At 39.7% G+C, this 24,296-nt stretch overlaps 1 protein-coding gene across 4 annotated transcripts; it reads right to left on the reverse strand.

The window, feature by feature from the left end:
• Positions 1 to 728: 728 nt before the first annotated feature.
• LOC141564555 (uncharacterized) lies at positions 729 to 18,690 on the reverse strand. 4 transcript variants are annotated; one of them, XM_074307150.1, is made up of 6 exons: positions 18,513 to 18,689; positions 15,776 to 15,831; positions 12,318 to 12,400; positions 7,362 to 7,488; positions 6,343 to 6,411; positions 729 to 3,060 (listed from the first exon to the last, which is right to left on the reverse strand). In XM_074307150.1, exons 3-6 carry the CDS (start codon positions 12,348 to 12,350, stop codon positions 1,781 to 1,783), a joined length of 1,509 nt encoding a protein of 502 aa, XP_074163251.1. In that variant the 5' UTR covers positions 12,351 to 12,400; positions 15,776 to 15,831; positions 18,513 to 18,689; the 3' UTR covers positions 729 to 1,780. The 4 variants fall into 4 exon arrangements, with proteins under 4 accessions (XP_074163251.1, XP_074163253.1, XP_074163250.1 ...); XM_074307152.1 differs by having other exon boundaries at positions 12,318 to 12,470; XM_074307149.1 differs by lacking the exon at positions 15,776 to 15,831 and having other exon boundaries at positions 12,318 to 12,470; positions 18,513 to 18,690.
• Between the last annotated feature and the right edge of the window lie 5,606 nt (positions 18,691 to 24,296).

Below are 24,296 nucleotides of genomic sequence, written 5' to 3' on the forward strand. Positions count from 1 at the left end.
AAAATTAGGAAAAGAAATGAGAGTGGAACTAGAAAATCATGGGAAAATAAAAGAATCATTAGTTTGATTTAACAAAAGCACAAAAATCCATTAAAGCAAACAACTCCTTTTAAAAAGTTAGTCAATTACATGAACTGATGCTGAGTGAAATGTGTAGGACCTCCTGATCATCATATACTTCAACAAGAATACTATGTGATGATCAATTCTGATGGACATGGCCCTCTTCAACAACATGATGAACCAAATCAGTTCCAATAGAGCAGTAATGAACTGAAACAGCTAGACCCAGCGAAAGCACTCTGGGAGATGACTATGAACCACTACATAGAATTCCCAATCCCTCTATTTTTTGGCTGCCTGCATTTTTGATTTCCTTCACAGGTTAATGGTACACTATTTCAAAGTTCGATTCTTTTTGTACAGCAAAATAACTGTATGGATATATGTGTGTGTGTGTGTGTGTGTGTGTGTGTTTGTGTGTATATATATATATATATATATATATATATATATATATATATATATATATATATATATATATATATTGTATTTAACTTACTTTAACATATTTTACATATATTGGTCAACCTGCTATCTGGGGGAGGAGAGGAGGGAAAGGAGGGGAAAAACTGGAATAAAAGGTTGTGCAGTTATCAATGCTGAAAAATTACCCATGAATATATCTTGTAAATGAAAAGCTATAATTAAAAAAAAAATTGGCCAAATGAAAATGAAGGTATGCTAATTCATTAAAAATTTGGAAGCTAATATGAATAAAATATACATTGAAAGAATCCACTGTTCATCTCCTGAAATATCACAAAATGAAAACCCCCAGGAACATTACAGCCAAATCACAGAACTCCCAGGTCAAGAAAAAAAATTGGAAGCAGCCAGAACCAACTCAAATATTGTTCAGGCACACAGTCAGGATTGCAATATGATATTCCAGAAAGCAAAGAAGCATGGATTATAACTGAAAATAACAAAAAATACCCAACTAAACTAAACATTTTTCACCAGGAAAACATTAAATGAAAAATGGAATTTTCAAATATTTCTGATGAAAAGTCCAGAGTAGAACAGAGAATTCCAATTTTCAAATAAAAGATTCAAGATTAGCATTAAAGTTAACAAGAAAGAAAAAGAAATAAGTTAACGAGACTAAACTGTTTACATTCCTACATGAGATAATACTTATAACTCCAGTTAAGAACTGAATATCTACTAGCTTGTTGTTTGGCCTTTATTCTTTAACTCAGACTCAGACATTGGGAAAAGGAAGACAAGACTGGGAAGTCAGTTAATTGAATTGGGACAGTGGAAGACAGGGTGATGAGGTGCAAAGTCGCCAGCCTCACCTCCTCCTCCAGAGTCACCTGGATCCAATGGCCAGATATAGATCAGGATGACTGGAGATGGCCCTGAAAGCAGTGGAGACCTTGACCTTAACTTAAGGTAAGTCCTCAGTCTGAAAGAGGCAACACCCTCAAAGGGATAAGAAATGAAGCCAAGAATGACTTCTTTTATCCAGTCAAAAAAAAGTCTGGGAGAGAAAAATCTCCAAGGTTATTAGTCATAGGGGCAGTCAGGAGTTTACATAGATAGAAGGGACAGGGAACAAGATGACTTTGATGGGATTGTATAAAATTGAAGATGGCCTCACTTTCTTTAACTCTGATTCCTTTGACTCCCTTCCTCTCCCTCTCCCTCCTACAGACTCAAGAGGTAGAAGAAGAGGTTCGGGGACCCAGATGGGATGAGAGTATGTAGAAACTCAATGTCCCCTGACAAGATTTGAGCTTTGCCTGAAGCTTTCCATATTTATGAGGTTTCTGTCTAATGTGTCCAAAGTCTCATGTTTACCAAATCTGTGCTGCCATGTGAAATCCTTTCCACAGTCATTAAGTTCATGAGGCTTCTCTCCAGCGTGTATTCTCTGATGGATAGCAAGATAGGAGCGCTTTGTGAAAGCCTTTCTACATTCATTACATTCATAAGGCTTCTCTCCAGTGTGGATTCTCTGATGGGAATAAAGATTGCTGCGCTGTGCGAAAGCCTTTCCACATTTCTTACATTCATAAGTCTTCTCCCCAGTGTGTATTGTCTGATGGTAACTAAGACTGCTGTGCTGGGTGAAAGCCTTTCCACATTCAGTACATTCATAAGGCTTCTCTCCAGTGTGGATTCTCTGATGGATAGCAAAACAGGAGCGCTTTGTGAAAGCCTTTCCACATTCATTACATTCATAAGGTTTCTCTCCAGTGTGGATTCTCTGATGTTCACGAAGTCTGTCACTCCGTATGAAAGCCTTTCCACAATCATTACATTCATAAGGCTTCTCTCCAGTGTGGATTCTCCGATGGACAGCAAGACTGTAACGCTGTTTGAAAGTCTTTCCACATTCATTACATTCATAAGGCTTCTCTCCAGTGTGAATTCTCTGATGATCAGCAAGATAGGAGGGCTTTGTGAAAGCCTTTCCACAGTCATTACATTCATAAGGCTTCTCTCCAGTATGGATTCTCTGATGGATAGCAAGATAGGAGGGCTTTGTGAAACTCTTTCCACATTCATTACACTGATAAAGCTTCTCTCTAGTGTGGATTCTCTGATGTTGAGCCAATTTGGAATAACATTGGAAATCCTTTCCACATGGATTACATATGTAAGACTGTTTTTCTGTGTGAATTCTCTCATGTTTAGCAGGAGTAGATCCTTCGCTCAAAGTCTTTCCATGTTTCTTACATTCATAAGGTTTCTCTCCAGCATGGATTCTCTGGTACTTGGCAAGAGAAGAGAGTGCAGTAAAAGCTTTATCACATTCATGACACTCAGGTGTTTTCTCTTCAATGTGTATATCCTTATCTTTAGCAACATTGGTACTCTTTCTTAAAGCTTTTGTGTGTGTATTCCATTCACACTGTTCCTCTTCAATGTGATTTCTTTTCTGTTTAGCAAGAACAACCCTGTATTCACGATATTGAAAAAGGTCTTTCCATGAGATCATTTGCAGATTTGCACTCATCTCCTTCATATCAAACCATGTCTCTGCATCTGAAAGAAACAAACACACAAGTGTATAAATATACGCTCTAATGCTGGCTGATAATAAAATCATTGACTTTTAATTTCTCCAGGCAAAAAGTTTTCAAACTGAAATGGACACATTTAATCATAGTGTTTCAATTAACAGAGTTCCCCACACAATACAATGACTTTGGACCCCCACAACAAACTTGAGGCAAAGGCCAGGTGAAGGTTCTTATAACTTAAGAAACCAGGCTATGAGCTCTGAATGGCTGAGTAACCTGATCCAAATCCCTGCAGGAGAGATTGGAACTGGAAACTGAGGCTTCTCAATCCATTGCACTAGACAGATGTTCTCCATTTTATTTCCAATCCTTTCTTTCATATCCAATCTCAGGCAACACCTAGCTCTGCACCCCTGGGAATGTGCTTTTTTGGGTCATTTTTCTTGCAGAGTGAAGGTAATAATTGTACCCATGTCCCATGTTGTTGTGAGGATCAAAAGAGATAATGGCTACAAAACTCTTGGCACACAGTAGGCACCATATGCTTGTTAACTACTATCGTTGTCACTATGATTTTGATTCTCTCCACTTCAACTCTTCTTTCTTTCATAAATTTCCCTTCCTCTCTCTCTTTACATACAAATAAATGTCTGTTGGACATGAAGCATTTCCATAAAATAAACACTTTGGCTGGATTAGCTAAGTATAAATTTCATAAACTGTTACTTATGCTGAAACCGCCTCCAAGTTTTTATGCTGGATTTAAAACTTCTTGACAGCTTCTCTTTGTATACCTAGGACTTAATGCAATGCATATAAAAGAATAGGTGCTTAATCAATGTTTATTGATTGACTGACATAACCCAGGGCTGATCACATGGCCTAATCCCACCTCAGTGCTTGCATGCTGGTCCCTCTGAGAGGCCAAATCTCTGTTTCTATTTCTGTCTCTTTCCTGCTCCCTCTGACCTATGAACAAATCCCATAGTGAAGAGCTTGGGCTCCTGGGCCTGTTATGGAATAACCAGAAGTCTTTCCCTCTATATCCCTAATGCAAGGGAAGCTGTCAGGTATGTAAATTAGACCAATGATCCTCCAAGAATGGGCCAAAAGTTGGTCAAGAGGAACCAGGACAAGGGAGAAAGTGGATGAATTAGGTCTGAATTCTTTCTGAGTAAGGTGGTGGTCTGCACTCCCATTCACAAACTGATGAATGGGGACAGAGAAAATCAAGAAGGCAGAGTCACGTCTAATTTTATCAGTCTTTCCCTCTAAGAGAGGACAATGACAAGAGGGAGGGCTGCCCAAGGTCACCGGCCTCACTTTCCCCTACAGAGCTATATGTGTCCAGGGACCAGTTAGAGATCAGGATTACTGCAGATGGCTCTGGATGCAGGGGGAGACCTGGGCCTGCTTAAGATAAAGTATCCAATAGGTCTCCTGTGACTGAGGCTGCCCCCATCTAGTGAAATAAGGCTAGGAAGCAATGGAGGCAAAGAATCTCTTCTCTCACCTAGGAAAGAGATGTATTTTGTGGAAAATCTCAATAAATAAAATGGAATGAATGAAGTCTCTGGGTAGAACCTCACAGTTTCTGGCCAAAGCAGAAATGACTGCGATTTGCACTCAGTCTAAGTCAATGAGGCCAAAACAAAGAACAAATGGAGTTTAGCAAGGGACCTATGGGTGGTCAATGGGAATCCGACTGGTTTTGGCTTAAGGTTTCTTCCTTAAGAAAGGAATTGGGAGATGTCCATCAATTGGAGAATGGTTGGGTAAATTGTGGTATATGAAGGCTATGGAATATTATTGTTCTGTAAGAAATGACCAGCAGGATGAATACAAAGAGGCTTGGAGAGACTTACATCAACTGATGCTGAGTGAAATGAGCAGAACCAGGAGATCATTATACACTTCGACAATGATAGTCTATGAGGATGTATTCTGATGGAAGTGGAAATCTTCAACAAAGAGAAGATCTAATTCAGTTCCAGTTGATGGACAGAATCAGCTACACCCAGAGAAGGAACACTGAGAAATGAGTGTAAACTGTTTGCATTTTTTGTTTTTCTTCCCAGGTTATTTTTACCTTCTGAATCCAATTCTTCCTGTGCAACAAGAAATTTGGTTCTGCACACATACATTGTATCTAGGATACATTTAGCATGTATGGGATTGCCTGCCATCTAGGGGAAGGGGTGGAGGGAAGGAGGGAAAATTCGGAATAGATATGAGTGCAAGGGATAATGTTGTAAAAAATTACCTATGTATATGTACTGTCAAAAAGTTATAATTATAAAACTAATAATAAAAAAAAAGGAATTGGGGCAGCTAGGTGGCACAGTGAATAGAGCACCAGCCATGAAGTCAAAAAGACCAAAGTACAAATCTGACCTCAGACATTTAATACTTCCTAGCTGTGTATCCCTGGGCAAGTCACTTAACTCCAAGTGCCTCAGCAAAAAAAAAGAAAGAAATCTATCCAGGGATGGTTCAATGGTGAGGGGGGGGGGGGAATGTTTTTAAGAGCATATGATATTCTAAATGAACAGAGGAATGAAAGGAAGAAGAAAAGAAAGAAGTAAACAGGCAAGGAAGGAGGAAAAGAGAGGAGAGAGAGAGAAGGAAGCAAGGGACTCTTCCAACTGATGGATTCCAACTTATGGGTTGTTGCTTTTCCTATATATCAGCGCTTAACTGTAGCCTGTGTGGGGCAAAGTTGGCAGAGGATGAAGGGGGTGGGGGGAAAGAATAAAGAAAAAAGTGCACAGAAGAGAACATAAGAAAAACTACAAGAAAGCAGAAAGCCATGGAAGGTTCTGAATACAATATCTTTCATTTATAGTTTATGGAAATTTATTATTACATATTTTGAATCCTCCCTTATGTTCTGCTGAACATAAAACATTTTTAAAAATTGTTCTTTTCTGTCTTTTTCTATTTTGTTTTGTTTTAAATAAATATCAAAAAAGTAAAAAATGTTTTTTGGTTTAAGGAAGGCCTAAGACATAGACAGCCTGAGCCCTCTTTTTTTGGTTGTAGATAGTTGGACTTCCCAAAATTTACAAGAAAGACTTCCACTAGGATCATTGATTCTTCATTAGAAGGGAACTGAAAGGCCAGAGTCCAACCCCCACATTTTACAGATGAAGAGATTGAGGTTCAGAGGTTCATTGAGGTGCTCAGGATCTCACTACCACAAGAGTCTGAAAAGGGACTCTAAGCCATTTTTCCCACCCCTAGGCCCATCACATGAAGAAGCCTCTAGAATATCAGCCTGCACCCCAGCTTGCAACTCACTCACCAGGACAGGAGTTCCTCAGGCCTCCTCTCTCCACATGGGAAAAGAAATCTTCTCTGGGAACTGGAAGTCCTGGGCAAAGAGAAGATAGTGAGTCTGAGTCTTTGAACTTGTCATTTATTCTTCATTGGAACAGGGTAGGGGTGCAAGGCCCACTGGATGGTTCCAAGGGGAACTCAAAGATGGTTTTCAGGGCGCTTATTGCCAGGGAAAGAAGGCAGAGAGAAAAAGAGGCCATGGAAGCAATCTGGAAGCAGAAGATCCTGATTTTGCTGCTTAGTTCACAGCAGGATGGCCACATCCCATAGCCTCCATTTTCTGGACATTAGAAGCAGGTGGTAGCACAGAGAAGGGAGCACCAGGCCTGAGTCAGGAAGCCCGGAGTTCATATTTGGATTTAGACACGTCCTAGCTATAGGCTCTGGGTAAGTAATTTCATCTGTTTGTTTCAGCCTCCAGACATGTAAAATGGGAATAAAGATGGCACCCAAAACAAAGGGTTTTAGTGGAGATCAAGTGTGATAATGCATGAAGGAAGCTCTGAGCACAGCAAATGTATAGAAAGAGGTCCTCCCCTCCCTTTCTCTCCTGTATCTATACAGGCCTTTGGGGGCTGTAGGAAAGAAGAACAAGGGCCTACTTGCTGTGCTGGGATTTATGTGTTACACAAGGGGCAGTGAGGTAAAAATTTTATTTATTTTTTCTATCAAAAAGAACATTGCAAAGACACAATGGTTCCCCCCCAAGAGGAAGAGGGTCCCTTCTCTTATTCCATCTTCAGTGAAAAGGGGCAGGACTAGTTTTCAAAAGGTTTGCAGACAGAGCTGCCATGTTCCCATCCTATAATGCAAAGACCACTCAGAGAAGAAACAGTAAGCAGGAAGACCTGTCTCTTAGGGACAGGAGGCAGCCCTTGGGCCTTTCTAAGAACTGATAAAAGGCTGAATCTCTGCACCCTAGGGAGGGGATGGTAACACTCTTGTTCATGGCAGTTCCAGAGTTGCAAGGGAAGCGCTCCTTACCCAGGGAGAGCAAGTTCTCGGCATTCTCCAGCATCACCTCCTTGTGCAGCTCTTTCTGATCTGGGTCCAACAGACCCCACTCCTCAGGGCTGAAGTCCACAGCCACATCCTTGAAGGTCACCAACTCCTAAAACACCAATACCCAGAGGACTTAAAGAGTGGAAGCTGCTTCATAACTGACCTGATCCAATGCTCCTCAATTTACAGAAGGGACCTGAAGTATGGAAGACGGATCTGGCCAAAAATGACAGCCCCTACAGGATTCGGAGGCAGAATAGAAACCAAAGTCCCCCAAAGACCAGTGGAATATAGATTAACCCATTTTATATTTTCTGGTACAATAAAATTGAGAAATGTCTCATTAGGAAATTACTCCTTGTGGAATCAGGAAAGTTATGGGTTCTATCAGAGAAAGATGAGGATTTGTGGAGGTGAAATCAGACAGTGCTATGTTAAGAAAATGGCATGAAGTGTTTGTGTGAAGCTAGCAGGTATTATGTGTTGTAGGGCTAAGACATTTCCATTATCACTGAGGAGAAAAGATCCTGTGAATTTTCCAAAGGCCAGAAATTAAGTCTCATCAAGATCCAGTCTTCCCCTCCAAGAGTATTATTTTTCCAAATACATGTACAGATAGATTTCAACATTCATTTTTGTAAGATTTTATGTTCCAAATTTCAGAATCACATACTTTTTAAAAAAAATTTATTAATTTTATAATTATAACTTTTTTTTTTTTGACAGTACATACACATGGGTAATTTTTTACAACATTATCCCTTGCACTCACTTCTGTTCCGAATTTTCCCCTCCTTCCCTCCACCCCTCCCCTAGATGACAGATAGTCCCATACATGTTAAATATATTATAATATATCCTAGATATAATATATGTGTGCAGAACCGAATTTCTTGTTGCACAGGAAGAATTGAATTCAGAAGGTAAAAATAATCTGGGAAGAAAAACAAAAATGCGAACAGTTTATATTCATCTCCCAGTGTTCCTTCTCTGGGTATAGCTAATTCTGTCCACCATTGATCAATTGGAAACTTTTATTTTTTATTATAGCTTTTTATAAACAAAACATATGCATGGGTAAGTTTTCAACATAGAACCTTGGCAAAACCATCTGTTCCAAGAAACCTTCTTTTTCCATCTCCTCCCCCAGATGGCAGGTAGACCAATACACATTATATATGTATGTGTGAAATACAATATATGTATATTTATCCAGTTATCTGGTTGCACAGGAAAGATCAGAGAATCACAAACTTCTTAATGGATGTGGCCCAGTGGTCACCAAGTTACAAAAGGAAACTGAACCAGAGAGAAGGGATTTACAAAAAGGTCACATCCTGTATGAGAACACAAGCACAGCAAATGCAAAGGCCTCCCATCTACACTGAACACAGCTGATGTGGACACAGCTGCCAACATGTTGTCTCCCAGGTTGGAATGGAAGCTTCTTGAGGGCAGGGACTTATTTTTCCTTCTTTTTGCATCTGCTCTTTATTCCCACAGAGCCTCTTCCCTTTTGAAATGCCTGTTGCTTTAACCCAAGCAATGGTAAAGGGAGAGAAAGACTAAGTATGAGCTGAGTATGCTCAGTATGATTCTAGATGTACCTAATTATAGCTCTGGGGCACGGAGGGGCCTCAAGAAAAAAAGAAAGTAAAAATGGAATAAAAGAAAACATTTCAGGAAGCCAGGAAACACTGGATAGCTCCTGAACCATGGAGAGCATTTATTATGTAGGTTGTATGTTGTTTTATATTGAATCTGCTGTTATATTCTGCTGATTACATGAAAAATTTTTTCTTAAGGGAAAGAAATTTATAATTTACTTATTCACAAATAAATTATTTATATAATTATAAATTATATATATACATATAAATATATAATTATATAATTTATATTTAAATTATAATAGGTGGTGCTACATGGCACAGTGGATAGAGCACTGCTCCTGAAGTCAGGAGAACCTAAGTTCAAATCTTCCCTCACACACTTAATACTTCCTAGGTGTGTAACCCTGGGCAAAGTTACTTAATCCCAATTGCCTCAGGGAAAAAAATTAATAAAATTATAATAATAATGGTAAAAATGGCAAAGAGAAGGGATTAAGAGTGATTTAGGAAGATCTGTGTGACCTGAGGCAGTTAGAGCTGAGCAGCAGCAGGAGGGCAATTTTTGTTCTGCTCTCAGCCAGGGAAAGGACAAGAGCAGGGGAAGCTACCAGGGTTCTGCTCCAGACAACAGGGTCAAGAGTTTGAGGAAAGTCAGTGGTTACAGGAGGGAGCTTGGCCACAGAATGGCCACAGTGTGTGTGTGTGTGTGTGTGTGTGTGTGTGTGTGTGTGTGTGTGTGTGTGTGTGTAATGAGGAGATGATGCTGATCAAAGCAAAGACATGATACCTACAGGACAGACACTAATGTGTGAAATATTCATCCTTGTCAATGACTTACATTGAGGAGAAATTTAAAACACTTGGGGGCAGCAACTAGGGGAAGGGAGTTAGTACTGAAGATGCCAAAGGGACAAGGAATCAGTCCAAAACATAGCAGAGAGGAGGGCAGTGTTGTTATTACTGCATTCACTTTCCTGCCTGTTTTTGTAAAGGATTCACAGACAACAAGGTTGCCCACTATCACCATTACTATTCAATATAGTACTAGAAACGCTAGCCTCGGCAATAAGAGGCGAGAAAGAGATTCAAGGAATTAGAGTAGGAAATGAGGAAATTAAACTATCACTTTTTGCAGATGACATGATGGTATACTTAGAGAACCCCAAAGACTCTGCTAAAAAGCTACTAGAAATAATTCAAAATTTCAGCAAAGTGGCAGGATACAAAATAAATCCACATAAATCCTCGGCATTTTTATATATCACTAACAAAATGCAACAGCAAGAGATACAAAGAGAAATTCCATTCCAAACAAATGTTGAGAGTATAAAATATTTGGGAATCCATCTACCAAAGAAAAGTCAGGAATTATATGAGAAAAATTACAAAACACTTGCCACAAAAATAAAATCAGATTTAAATAATTGGAAAGACATTCAGTGCTCTTGGATAGGCCGAGCGAATATAATAAAGATGACAATACTCCCCAAACTAATCTCTTCATTTAGTGCTATACCAATCAGACTCCCAAGAAACTATTTCAATGACCTAGAAAAAATAACAACAAAATTCATATGGAAGAATAAAAGGTCGAGAATTGCAAGGGAACTAATGAAAAAAAACTCAGAGGAAGGTGGTCTAAGTGTACCTGATCTAAAGCTATATTATATAGCAGCAGTCACCAAAACCATTTGGTATTGGCTAAGAAATAGACCGGTAGATCAGTGGAACAGATTAGATACAAAGGACAAAAAAGGGTACATCTATAGCAATCTAATCTTTGACAAACCCAAAGATTCCAACATTAGGGATAAAAATTCATTATTCGGAAAAAACTGTTGGGAAAACTGGAAATTAGTATGGCAGAAATTAGATATGGATCCACACTTAACACCATATACCAAGATAAGATCAAAATAGATCCATGATTTAGGCATAAAGAGGGAGATAATAAATAGATTAGAGGAACAGAGGATAATCTACCTCTCAGACTTGTGGAGGAGGAAGGAATTTATGACCAGAGGAGAACTAGAGATCATTATTGATCACAAAATAGAAGATTTTGATTACATCAAACTAAAAATTTCTGTACAAACAATACTAATGCAAACAAGATTAGAAGGGAAGTAACAAATTGGGAAAATATTTTTTAAAACAAAGGTTCTGACAAAGGTCTCATTTCCAAAATATATAGAGAACTGACCCTAATTTATAAGAAACCGAACCATTCTCCAATTGATAAATGGTCAAAGGATATGAACAGACAATTCTCAGAGGGAGAAATTGAAACTATATCCACTCACATGAAAGAGTGTTCCAAATCACTACTGATCAGAGAAATGCAAATTAAGACCACTCTGAGATACCACTACACACCTGTCAGATTGGCTAAGATGACAGGAACAAATAATGATAAATGTTGGAGGGGATGTGGGGAAATTGGGACACTAATACATTGCTGGTGGAGTTGCGAAAGAATCCAGCCATTCTGGAGAGCAATCTGGAATTATGCCCAAAAAGTTATCAAACTGTGCATACCCTTTGACCCAGCAGCGCTACTACTGGGATTATATCCCAAAGAAATACTAAAGAGCAGAAAGAGTCATATATGTGCCAAAATGTTTGTGGCAGCTCTTTTTGTTGTAGCTAGAAACTGGAAGATGAATGGATGTCCATCAGTTGGAGAATGGTTGGGTAAATTATGGTATATGAAGGCTATAGAATATTATTGCTCGGTAAGAAATGACCAGCAGGAGGAATACAGAGAGGCCTGGAGAGACTTAAATCAACTGATGCTGAGTGAAATGAGCAGAACCAGAAGATCGCTGTACACTTCAACAACAATACTGTATGAGGATGTATTCTGATGGAAGTGGAAATCTTCAACATAAAGAAGATCCAACTCACTTCCAGTTGATCAATGATGGACAGAGGTAGCTACACCCAGAGAAGAAACACTGGGAAGTGAATGTAAATTGTTAGCACTAATATCTGTCTGCCCAGGTTGCATGTACCTTCGGATTCTAATGTTTATTGTGCAACAAGAAAATGATATTCACACACATGTATTGTACCTAGACTATATTGTAACACATGTAAAATGTATGGGATTGCCTGTCATCGGGGGGAGGGAGGGGGGGTAATTTGGAAAAATGAATACAAAAAAATAAAAAATAAAAAAATAAAGTTAATCATTATTAAAAAAAAAAAAAAAAAAAAAAAAAAGATTCACAGACAAGAGAGAGGTAGCCAGCCTACAGACCATCCTCCAGATCCATGGCCTCTTGGGCTGATGTTGTCACATCTGTGGGCAGAATACACTCACCTGGGTTGGGGCTCTGTGGTTCTCAGGGGCCATTCCTCTAGCTCCGGCTTTCCTGCTTGGGCCAGGCCTTGGTCCTCTACAGGCTGTTGGAGGGGGATTACTGTTATTACCGAGCAGATGTGGTTCCCTTCTTTTCTTGGACAGGAAACTAGCCTACAGGAAATTGTAAAGGGTGAGGTTCCAGGGAGTTACTAAGCCCCTGGTCCTGCCTTTAGGGCTGACCCAAACCAACAGGGGGAGGGAGGCTGAAAATATGATGGAATCAAGACAGAAGCAAAAAGGTAGGCTATTGCCTAAACGCATAGAAGTTTCCTATGAAATAACTTTCAATTAAGAGTGGAGTGACAGAACCTACAAAACAATGGGGAGAAACAATTTTCCAGCCTTAGATAATTTAAAAGGATTGCAGGAAAGATCTGTCTCACTTGGGTAAAAGGGGAACATAGCCTGGGACAGGTCAACAACTGGAGGCACATTGGACCCTGCCACCCTAGGTCAACAGCCAGTTCCAGAGCCTTTGGCACAACTAGCAAGGAGCCAGCCAATAACTCTCTGTCTTTGAAGCAAGAAGTCATTAACCAAGCTTCTGATCCCAGAACAAAATGCTTGGGATAGTGTCATCTGCTCAGGGGAAGAGCTCAATCTTAAAAGTCACAGTATAGCCTGGGAAATGAGAAACAAACACAACAAAATACAAAAGCTCTGTCAAAAGAAAATTATTGTCATTGAAGATCCAAAGAGAAACTTGGAAGGGGATAAGATCAAAATGCCTCCAATGTGCTGTCTCAAACAGCAATATGAATTGGTCAGAAGTCCAAAAAGTCCTCCTAGAGGAGATCCAAAATCAAATAAGAGAAGTAGAACAAAAATTAGGATAAGAAATGAGAGTGGAACTAAAGAATCATGAAAAAAAATGTCACCAGTTTGCTTTAAGGAAACCAACTAAAGAAAACAACTCCTTTAAAAGAATTGGCCAAATGAAAAAGAAGGTACACTGAAGAAAATAATTCGTTAATAATTTGGAAGCTAATATAAATAAAATATAAATGGAAAGAATCCACTGATCACCCCCTGAAAGAGATCCCAAAATGAAAACTCCTAGGAACATTATAGCTAAATTGCAGAACTCTCAGGTCAAGAAAAAAAATTGGAAGCAGCCAGAACCAATTCAAATATTGTTCAGGCACATTCAGTATTGCAATATGATATTCTAAAAGGCAAAGAAGATGGATTATAATCAAAAAATAACTAACCAACAAAACTAAACATAGTGTTTTCTTGGGCCCTGAAACCTTCTACCCCACTTGTTTTTCTTTGTCCCTATAAATACACAATGCCTTGGGTAGAGTATAAGCCAGAATTGGGTTGAGGCACCCGGGCATGAGGCACTGACAGGTGTGCACTAGGTGTTCCAGCAAGAGAACTATGGCACAAACAGTCATGCATTGGATACAAGCCAAGGTCGAGGCAAGCACTGCCCTCCTATGGAAGGACATTGCTGAGGCAAGTGACCACGGGGGAACCTGAGGACGGCTGGGGGGAAGATATAAGGGACAAGGGAAGAGGGAGAGACATAATGGGAAACATCATGAGCTGAACCAAATAAAGTGTGCCTGCTGCAATCTTCCTCAGGTGTGGCGGCTGACTATATCCGGAGATGTCTGAAGATCCTTGTGGCCACTGGGTAAGGAAAGGTAGCACCCAGTGAGGAATAGCCTAACAAACTTTCACAAAGGAAAACATTCAATGAAAAAGGGAAATTTTATAAATTCTTGATGAAAAGGCCCAAGCACAACAGACATTTCAAAATTTCCAGTAAAAGATTCAAGAGTAGCATAAAAAAGTAAAGAGGAAAGAAAAAGAAATAGCAAGGCTAAATAAACTGTTTATGTCCCTACATGAGATAATCCTTGTAACTCTAATTAAGAACTGAATTTCTACAGGCTTGTTGTTTGCCCTTCCTTCTCTAAGAGGACCCCAACATTGGGAAGGGAAAGCCAAGATTGGGAAGGCAGTTAATTGAATTGGGACAGGGGAGGAGAGCATGGTGAGGTGCACAGTCTCCAGCTTCATCTCCTCCTCCAGAGGCTGCAGTGGCCAGATATAGATCAGGGTGACTGGAGATGGCCCTGAAAGCAGTGAGGACCTTGACCTTAAGCTAAGTCCTCAGTCTGAAGGAGCCAACACCCACAGAGGGATTAAAGCCTGGAAAGGAGAGAAGGCAAGAATGACCTCTTTTACCCAGTCAAAAACAACAACAGTGGGAAGGAAAAGTCCCCAGGGCTATTGGCCACAGGGGCAGGCAGGAGTGTGCAAGGATAGAAGGGACCAGGAATGAGATGACTGTGATGGAATGGTATAAAATGGAGGATGTGCTCACCTTCAATCACTCCTACTCCTCTGACTCCCTTCCTCTCCCCCACCCTCCCACAGACCCAAGAAGTAGTAAGGGTTTGGGGCCCCAGATAGAATGAAGCTGTGTAGAACCTCAATGTCCCCTGAGTCAGAATTCTCCCTGCTACTAATACCCATTCCTCCCAGCATCCCTTCTCCCCACCAGACAAATGGTGAGGGAAGGGGAAGGGAGCTGGGAAGCCTGGCTGAGTCCTGAAATATAAGTAGAAGATGAGGGAGGGTTCCTTTGACTCCTGAGTAGATTTTAGACTTAGGGAATCTGGAAACAGTGAGCCACATGCCTGGGAAGGAGCTCAAGATGTGTGGGTCCAGAGAAGTTGGCCCAGGAAACAGCTTCAGTTTCTGCAGACAAAGAGGATTCCTGGGCCAGAAAGGCAGTGCCTGTGAAACTTCTTAAGAAATCACGTCTGAAGCCACACAACAGGAGCTGGGAGCAGAGTTAGGGCACCTGGGGCCACAAGGGGAGGCTGAAAGTGGGACTTCTGGGTTACTATGGGGAAAGCCTGCCTTTGGGCAAATACAGCCCAATGGGAAGCTTGAGGAAGAGGGTCAGTGGATATTTCTGAAGTGTTTGGAAACCTGGAAAAGTGGTAGGGGCCAAAAATTCATTAAGTAGCCAGACCTGGAAGGGAATTGTTCTGACAGATGGAGAGGACACTGGCCATCAGAGCAGATAAGAAGTATGAATGGCAAGGGCAGCCAGCAGAAGCCAGGACTTGTGAGGAGCCCTGGCTCACACCTACCTGGGTCCTACCCCAGCAGAGAAGGTTTGCAGTGAGTAGAAAATGGCAGATCCAAGAGAATGCCCAGAGATCTCAGGCCCAAGCCTTCCTGCTTCCCCTTCATCTATTCCAGGAAAATCCTCTGAGTCTGAAGAGCCCCAAGCAGCCTTGCCTTTGTTGGCTAAATGAAGGATGGGTTAGACAGTCTGGAACCGGGCCAAGCCACAAGCAGGCTGCTGCAATACCCCAAGGAGCTACAGCAAGAAGGAGGAAACATCAGTGGACAGAAGATAGATTGCAGAAATGTGACAGAATTCTTACCTGAGGGTAAGAAACAGGATTCGTGGAGCCTGAGGAACTGAGAGAGTAGTGGGGCCCTTAATAGGAAGACACAAAAGAGAAGGAAAACAAAATGAGTTTAGTCTTACATGGTAATCATAAGATATTTCAAATTAGAGAACTAGTTCGATATGTCTAAAAGATACAGAAACAGAGGGGATTGAGGTTGCTTTACCTCATTTTTTAATATTGAAAAGTATTTTATTTCCCAATGACATGTAAAGACAATTTTTAACACTTTAAAATTTGTTTTCAGCAAAAAAATAAATAAACAATTTGCAAAGGTTATATAAGTGCAAACATGTAAAACATTTTGTTCAGTAAGTTTCACGCTATGAAAACCAAGAAGGGCAAGAGTGAAGGATCCTAGTTGGGGCTGGCAGTGCAGGCCAGATGTTCTGCTGGGCTGAGGCTGTGGACAAGGAGGAATGAACTAGGAAAGTGCAGTATTTAACGGAGCAAAACCATTTCCAGGACAGCAGTTGAGGCACCCTCCTTGTGCCTTAGGTGACAATTGTTGCTGAGGTCGAGTTTCTTGACAGAATTCAGAACATAGCAGTAAGGAGGAGCTGAGGGTTAAGGCAGCATTACCCAGCTCAGAAATCCAACTTGACTGTAATAATTATCAGTTATAAGCTGCTCAATATAAAACAAAACCAAATGAAAATTCAGGAGGAGCAAGCAAAGGAAAAAGAACCTCACAACAGCTACTTTAGTATAAAAGAAGATCATGATTAATATGCAGAAAATAGTGAGGTTAAAAAATAAGCTATTCCTATCCCAAAGGATGACTTCAAAGGTACACAACAAGCCCAAAAGGAGTTCCTGAAAGAACATAAAAAAAAAGGAATTCAATAATCAAGTAAGAGATCAAGGAAATATTAGGAGAAATGAAAGCAATCCAAGAAATTGTGAAAAGAAAGTTCATCAGTTTCAAACAGGTGACAAAAAAGTTCTTGAAAAACAGAACTGAAAAAGAGAAATCGAGTGACATTATAAGAGACCAAAAACCAACTAAACTAGAAAACATAGAAGTGAAGGTGAAACATCTCATTAGAAAAACTGGAGAACACATCAAGGAGAGACAACATAAGAATTGTTAGACAACTTAAAGGTTATTATTTAAAGAATTTGGATACAATATTTCAAGAAATTATAAAACAAAATTGCCCAGAAATTCTAGAACAAGAAGGTAAAGGGGGAAAGAAAAAATCTACTTTTCACCAACCGAAGAGATCACAGGAGAAAACCTTACAAGAATATCCTAGCAAAGTTTCACAATTCCCAGGTGAAGGAGAAAACACTGCCATCCAAGCAGAAAATCAGACAGACTTGGACACTGCAGAAATAATTAGGGTTTCACAAAACCTGCAGCTTCGACTCTAAAAGACCATGGCTTTGGTTACATTAAATTTCCTTTTTTTTTTTTTTTCCCGAAGTTGGGGTTAAGTGACTTGCCCAGGATCACACAGCTAGGAAGTGTTAAGTGTCTGAGACCAGATTTGAACTCGGGTCCTCCTGAATTCAGGGCTGGTGCTCTATCCACTGGGTTGCATCCTAAATAATTTACCCAGAAATCTGGGATATGGAATGAGGGGGGAAATAGACATATGTCAAACTGAAAAACTTTCACGTGTCTGTAACAAAAGAGCTGAACTCAATAGAAAGTTGAATATAAAAAAATCCAGAAAAAAGGAAAACGTTAAATTTCAAGGCCCGCATTAAGGCCAACTAGTTATAGGTAGGAAAATGTTAACTGTGTCACTGTTGGGAGCTTCAAAGGTTGCAGCTGAACAGTGTCTGACAGGTAGGAAAAGGGAAATGGAAACAATTATAAACATTGGGCAAGAGGAAGAACTGAGAAAGGTGGGGGAGGGAGGGAAGCCGGAAACTTGTAACCTTCATCTCTGAATGGTAGAAAAAAAGTAATGTCCGCCTGGGGCAGGAGGTAAAAGCCTACAGAAGATACAATAACCAGAGGGGAGGGAAGGATGGAGGCGCCAGGGGAAGCCTGGGAACTATGGAGGGGAGGGGAGGTTTCAGGGCTTTAAAAGAGGGGGCAGGGAAGCAGGAGGAAAGGAGAGCCCAGGTCAGATCTGGGAGAGAAATTCTGACCCAGCTCGGGGAAGGGAGATCAGGGACACTGCAGGGGCAGAAGGCTTGGGGGGGACACGGATCCCGGGAAAGCAGCGTGGCTGTGCCCTGAGGTGTACGGAGGAGCTGGGGAGGTTATCTAGGATCCCGGTAGAGCTTAGATTTGGTGAGTCTAAAGGGGGCCTGGACAAGGGAGCCATGGCCAGGGGTCTGAAAGTGCAAGAGCCTGGAGGATGAGGGGGGGCAGGCAGAGACAGGCAAGATCCAAAATGGGGTCCTCAAGACAGGCAGAACTCTTGAATCTACCAGAGGTCTAAGTGGGAAGGCAGAAGCACCACGTTTCTAACGGGATCCAGGAATAAGGTGGGACTCCCGGGGCCTTGTGGGCAAGGTCTGAAATTGGGGAAATGTCAGTCGGTGATAAATCCGGGGACGGGAACCTCCAAAGTTTGGGAAACATTTGGGGTGTGAAAAACATTAATGGGGGAGGGGAAGGAGCTAGGGAGGGAACGCTTCAGGTGCTGAAGGTCAGATCATCCCTCATTAGCAAAGACAAAGCAACTAGCAAAAGCTCGGGTGGGCAGGGAGCTGGGGGATAGAGATGCCGGGAGGTGGACGGACCTACCTGGGACCTGAACATACAGAGGCAGAGAGATCTCAAGTCCAGCAGTCCCAGTTTCCAGCCAGCTCTCTAAGGAGATTTCTCCAGGGCCCAAGAGTTCCCACCTTAAGAGACGCTAAGACTTCCCAAAATGAGTGTCTCCTTCTAGGACGCCCAAGAGCCGGAAGACCCTGAGCGGCTTCCCCGCCCTAAACCCCGCCCCCATGACGTGAAATGTCTACATCTCGGGAGTGGCCCCACGTCTGCCCTGGACTCCTCCCAGGCTTCCAAACCCCACCCCAAGGCTCCTATTCCACCTGAATCACCACCCACCAGGTGCTTCCGCTCGAGATCGCCTCCTTTTCCCACTCTCATTCCCAGCTGTGGGGCTCCCTCCTTCCGCTCTGGCGCTGAAAGCGTGGCGAGAGAAATCCTGGGCCGCAGCCAATTTACCTTCAACCTTCGATCCAGATTGAATTGGATTTTCTCCTAACCTATATTAAAATGAGGGCTCACTTGTCTCCCATGGCAGTATTATAATAATAATTATAGTCCAGAATTGCACTGCTGTTTCACGGGCCATTTTTCTTCATGTTTTAAATGGAAAACCTTATTTTATACTTCTGGTATTTCTTATATTGGGATTTGGGGAAATCGTAGAATAAAAAATCCTGATCTCCAAAATGATTGTGAGAGTGTGATGATTGCCTATTTAGAAAACTAACCAGTATTTTGATTGCTATCACAAAGAGCCACTTTAAACATCCTATCCAAATAATTGAAAGTCCGTCCATTTTATTTTTACTCATCATTCCTTTTCAAGCCCTTTTTTACCCTATCCCTGTCACTTGATCTTCTCTCCCACTCCCCATCCCATCCAGCTAAAAGTCCCTCTCCCACCCCATCCCCCAGTTTGCTCAACCCTATATATTTAGAAAGCTTCTTCATCCTTTTGGATGTATACATTGTTTCCTGGGAAATTCAGAGATTAAAGTTACAGTATTACCAGCTCTCCAACCTCCCCCCCACCTGCTTTCTCAGTTCTTCCTCTTGCCCGATTTTTATAATTCTTTCCTTTTACCTTTTCCCACCCCATCATACACGACTTTGCCCCAATCTTTCAAACTACCTACAGTTATGCTGACAACATTTTCACATCTATAAGTAAATAGTTGCCTTAAGGAATGTCTAGGGCTGGGGAACAGTCTCTGGTATTTGGTTCTTACTGACCACATCTTCAGTCAGCAGTGAATTGAGGGGTGGTCTCTGGGTTTTGATTATCACAGACCAGATCATCAGTCAGCAAACAACTGAGGAGTGGGTCTGGAAGTTGGTTTCCATTGACAAGATTATCGGTCATCAATGAATTGGGAAATAATCTATTCAAAAACAGATTGTTGTTCTTAGATTGGGAGGACTCTGAGGCAGACTGGATTTTTTTGAAGCTTTGAGATGAGTTTTGTTGCTTCATCAGGACATGCTGGTCATCCTGATCCCAGAGCCCTTTGGGGGACAGGGAGAGTGATCCAGACAATGAGGCAAGGAATTTTCTGAGATCTAACTTTTCAGCAACCTGTGCGCTATATTTGTGTTTTACTAAGCTGGTAGTATTTTGTTCCTGGCTTTGCACTCTACCAATATAGAACTCCTAAAGGTTCTGGAAGTGGGCTCCTTATTTCATCTCTTGCCTCTGCCAAATCAAATTACTATAATTTTCTAAATATGCCATCATTTCACACTCTCAGAATTATTTTTTGGATTAGCATTTTTATATTATGGTTTCCCCAAATCCCAATATAAGAAAAACTAGAAACATAATAATAATATCAATAAGGGTTTAGATTTAAAACATGAAGAAAAATTGCCAATGAAATGACATCAATGCACTTCTGAATTATCTTCCATAGAAAAATCACTTGCTCCTTCTGACCATTTGACCCTGTGGACATATTGCCTTCAGAGTAGAATGGAGTCATTCTGATCCATGCTGAATGTTTATTCTTACAGCTCCTGATCATATCACCTCAATGTCAAATTTTCAGTGATCTCCCTGTAGAAGGTCAAACATCCCTATTACTGTAATGGGAGAACAAGTCTGACTTTAAGTGAACCCTCATTCTAATTGAGATTAGGAGAAAATCCAATGGAATCTGGATTAACAGTTGAAGTTAAGCAGAATTCCCATTTTCCCAAGGTCCAGTTGTGGTCAGCACCTCAAATACTTTTGTGTTTGGCTGTTGCCCAGATTTCATCCCACCCATTTTACTCTGAGGCAGAAGGAGTGAGCCTCAGAGCTGTGAGTGAAATCCTGGTCCTGTGTGTGAGTGAAAAACAAAGCCTTAAGTGCTTGGTTGTGCCACCTCAGTGCATTAACTCAAGAGTTTCAGCCCTTTGCAAGATTTTATCAAATGATTTTTCTTCATCTATTGAGATTATCATTTTTTTTGTTAATTTGGTTATTGATATACTCAATTATCCTAAAAGTTTTCCTGATATTGGACCAGCTCTGCATTCCTAGTATCAATACTAGTTTATTTTGATGTATTATCCTAGCAATGCTTTTCTGTAATCTCTATTAATGTTTATTTTAAGATTTTTTGCTTCAGTATTCATTAGGATAATTGGTCTATAATTTTCTTTCTCTATTTTCATCCTACTTGGTTTAGGTGTCAGTACCATATCTGTGCCATAAAAGGAATTTGGTAGGAGTCCTTCATTCCCAATTTTTCAGATAGTTTATATAGTATTGGAGTTAATTGTTCTTTAAATGTGTAATAGAATTCACATGTAAATCCATCTGGGCCTGGGGATTTTTTCTTAGGGAGTTGGCTAATAGCTTGTTCTATTTCTTTTTCTAAAATGGGACTATTTTCTACCTCTCAGACTTGTGGAAGAGGAAGGAATTTATGACCAGAGGAGAACTAGAGATCATTATTGATCACAAAATAGAAGATTTTGATTATATCAAACTAAACAGTTTCTATACAAACAATACTAATGCAAACAAGATTAGAAGAGAAGTAACAAATTGGGAAAATATTTTTACAGTTAAAGGTTCTGATAAAGGTCTCATTTCCAAAATATATAGAGAACTGACCCTAATTTATAAGAAATCAAACCATTCTCCAATTGATAAATGGTCAAAGGATATGAACAGACAATTCTCAGATGATGAAATTGAAATTATATCCACTCATATGAAAGAGTGTTCCAAATCACTACTGATCAGAGAAATGCAAATTAAGACAACTCTGAGATACCACTACACACCTGTCAGATTGGCTAAGATGACAGGAACAAATAATGATGAATGTTGGAGGGGATGTGGGAAAACTGGGACACTGATACATTGTTGGTGGAGTTGTGAAAGAATCCAGCTATTCTGGAGAGCAATTTGGAACTATGCCCAAAAGGTTATCAAACTGTGCATACCCTTTGATCCAGCATTGCTGCTAATCGGCTTATATCCCAAAGAAATACTGAGGAAGGGAAAGGGACATGTATGTGCCAAAATGTTTGTGGCAGCTCTTTTTGTAGAAACTGGAAGATGAATGGATGTCCATCAATTGGAAAATGGTTGGGTAAATTATGGTATATGAAGGTTATGGAATATTATTGTTCTGTAAGAAATGACCAGCAGGAGGAATACAGAGAAGCTTGGAGAGACTTACATCAACTGATGCTGTGTGAAATGAATAGAACCCAGAAGATCGCTGTACATTTCAATGTTGTATGAAGATGTATTCTGATGAAGTGGATATCTTCAACATAAAGAAGATCCAACTCACTTCCAATTGATCAATGATGGACAGAAACAACTACACCCAGAGAAGGAACACTGGGAAGTGAATGTAAATTGTTAACACTACTATTAATTGTAACATCTACCCAGGTTACTTATACCTTTGGAATCTAATACTTAATGTGCAACAAGAAAATGGTATTTACACACACACACACACACACACACACACACACACACACACAATAAATAATAATAATAATAAATAAAATGGGACTATTTAAGTAATTTATTTCCTCTTCTATTAATCTGGGCAATCTATACTTTTGTAAGTATTCCTCCATTTTACTTAGGTTGACAAATTTATTGATATAAAGTTGGGCAAAGTAACTCCTAATTATTGCTGTAATTTTTTCTTCATTGGTGGATTGTTCTCCCTTTTTCATTTTTGAAACTAACAATTTGATTTTTCTCTTTCCTTTTTCTAATCAAATTAACTAAAGGTTTATCTATTTTGTGAGTTTTTTCATAAAACCAACTCTTAGTATTATTAATTCAATTGTTTTTTACTTTCAATTTTGTTGATCTCTCGTTTTATTTTATAATTTCAAGTTTATTATTTGATTGGGGGTTTTAATTTGTTCTTATTCTAGCTTTTTTTAGTTGAAAGCCCAATTCATTGCAAAGATCAATGTTGAAAAATTACCCATGCAAATGTTTTGTAAATAAAAAACTATAATAAAATAAAATAAAATAAAATAAAATTGTTATCATAAAAAAAGAAATTCACATGCAAGTAATTTATTATTTAATTTGTCATACACAGAAACTAAACTTAAAATTAAGAAAAAAGGTTAAATGATTAGAAAAAAAATAAATTTAATTCTTTTTTGAGCTGAATAACTTGATTTAATCATTTAATTTTTATAAGGTGGAGCAATAATGAAGATAAATCTTAAACTAAAATTCTACTTGATGAATATGTAAAGCCTTACACAATACAAAAATATGGCTGAAATTTTATTAAAATTATTTATAAACATTAAAAAAATTCTTTTTTTTCTGTTTTTTTTTTCCCCCTGAGGCTGGGGTTAAGTGACTTGCCCAGGGTCACACAGCTAGGAAGTGTTAAGTGTCTGAGACCAGATTTGAACTCAGGTCCTCCTAAATTCAAGGCTTGTGCTCTATCCACTGTGCCACCTAACTGCCCCTAAAAAAATTCTTTCAATGGTTATTTTATCATCTCATTCTATGATACTTGGGTAGTTCTCTTTGATGATTTCCTGAAAAATGGTGTCTAGGCTGGCTTTTTCATCATAGTTTTCAGTGTCCAATAAACCTTAGATTGTTTCTTATAGATCTATTTTCCAAGTTAGTTGTTTTCCCAATTAGGTATATTTTTTCCTATTTTTTTTCATTTTTTTTCGGTTTGCTTGATTGATTCTTGATGTCTCATTGAGTCATTCATTTCCATTTGTTCAGTTTTGAATTTTAGTAAATTATTTTCTTCACTTTTTAACCATTTTGTATTTGTCCAATTGTATTGTTAAATGACTTGTTTTGTTCTATGTAATCATTTCACAATTTCTGGGGTGTTTTTTTCTTTTTGCATTTTATCCAATCTATCTTTTAATGAGTTATATGCCTCTTCCAAACCCTCTTGCAAAGTTTACATTTCCTTTCCCATTTTCTTCTAGCTTTAAGATCCTTTTTAATTTCTTCTAGAAGAATCTTGTTTGATGGTGCCAGTTACATCACCTTTTGGGGCTTCATCTGGAGACAATCTGCTTTTAGTCTCCTCAGGGTTTGAATCTGTTCTCTTTCACCATAAAAACTGTCTATGTTCAGAGTTCTTTTTGCTTTTTTAGTCTTTTTTTTTTTTTTTTTTTTAAGATAAGGTCTGCTTTTAGGTCAGGGGAAGTTTCCCAAGCTTTCTCTAAAAGCAGTGGCTTCCTGTATAAGGGCCATATTGAGCTGGGCCAGGGCTGACTCATTCCTGGTACTGGGTGAGCATCCTGTGCAACTCTGGTATTTTGAGAGTTCACTATTTACCTTTGGTGTTTTTG

Source organism: Sminthopsis crassicaudata, chromosome 3, assembly GCF_048593235.1.
Source record: "Sminthopsis crassicaudata isolate SCR6 chromosome 3, ASM4859323v1, whole genome shotgun sequence".
Classification (NCBI taxonomy): Eukaryota; Metazoa; Chordata; class Mammalia; order Dasyuromorphia; family Dasyuridae; genus Sminthopsis; species Sminthopsis crassicaudata.

Coding starts and splice junctions, on each gene's coding strand:
- LOC141564555 (XM_074307149.1), bottom strand. Junction 6,412..7,361: donor CGAGAACTTGCTCTCCCTGG/GTAAGGAGCGCT, acceptor CTCTTTGCCCAG/GACTTCCAGTTCCCAGAGAA. Junction 3,061..6,342: donor CCTGAGGAACTCCTGTCCTG/GTGAGTGAGTTG, acceptor TGTTTCTTTCAG/ATGCAGAGACATGGTTTGAT.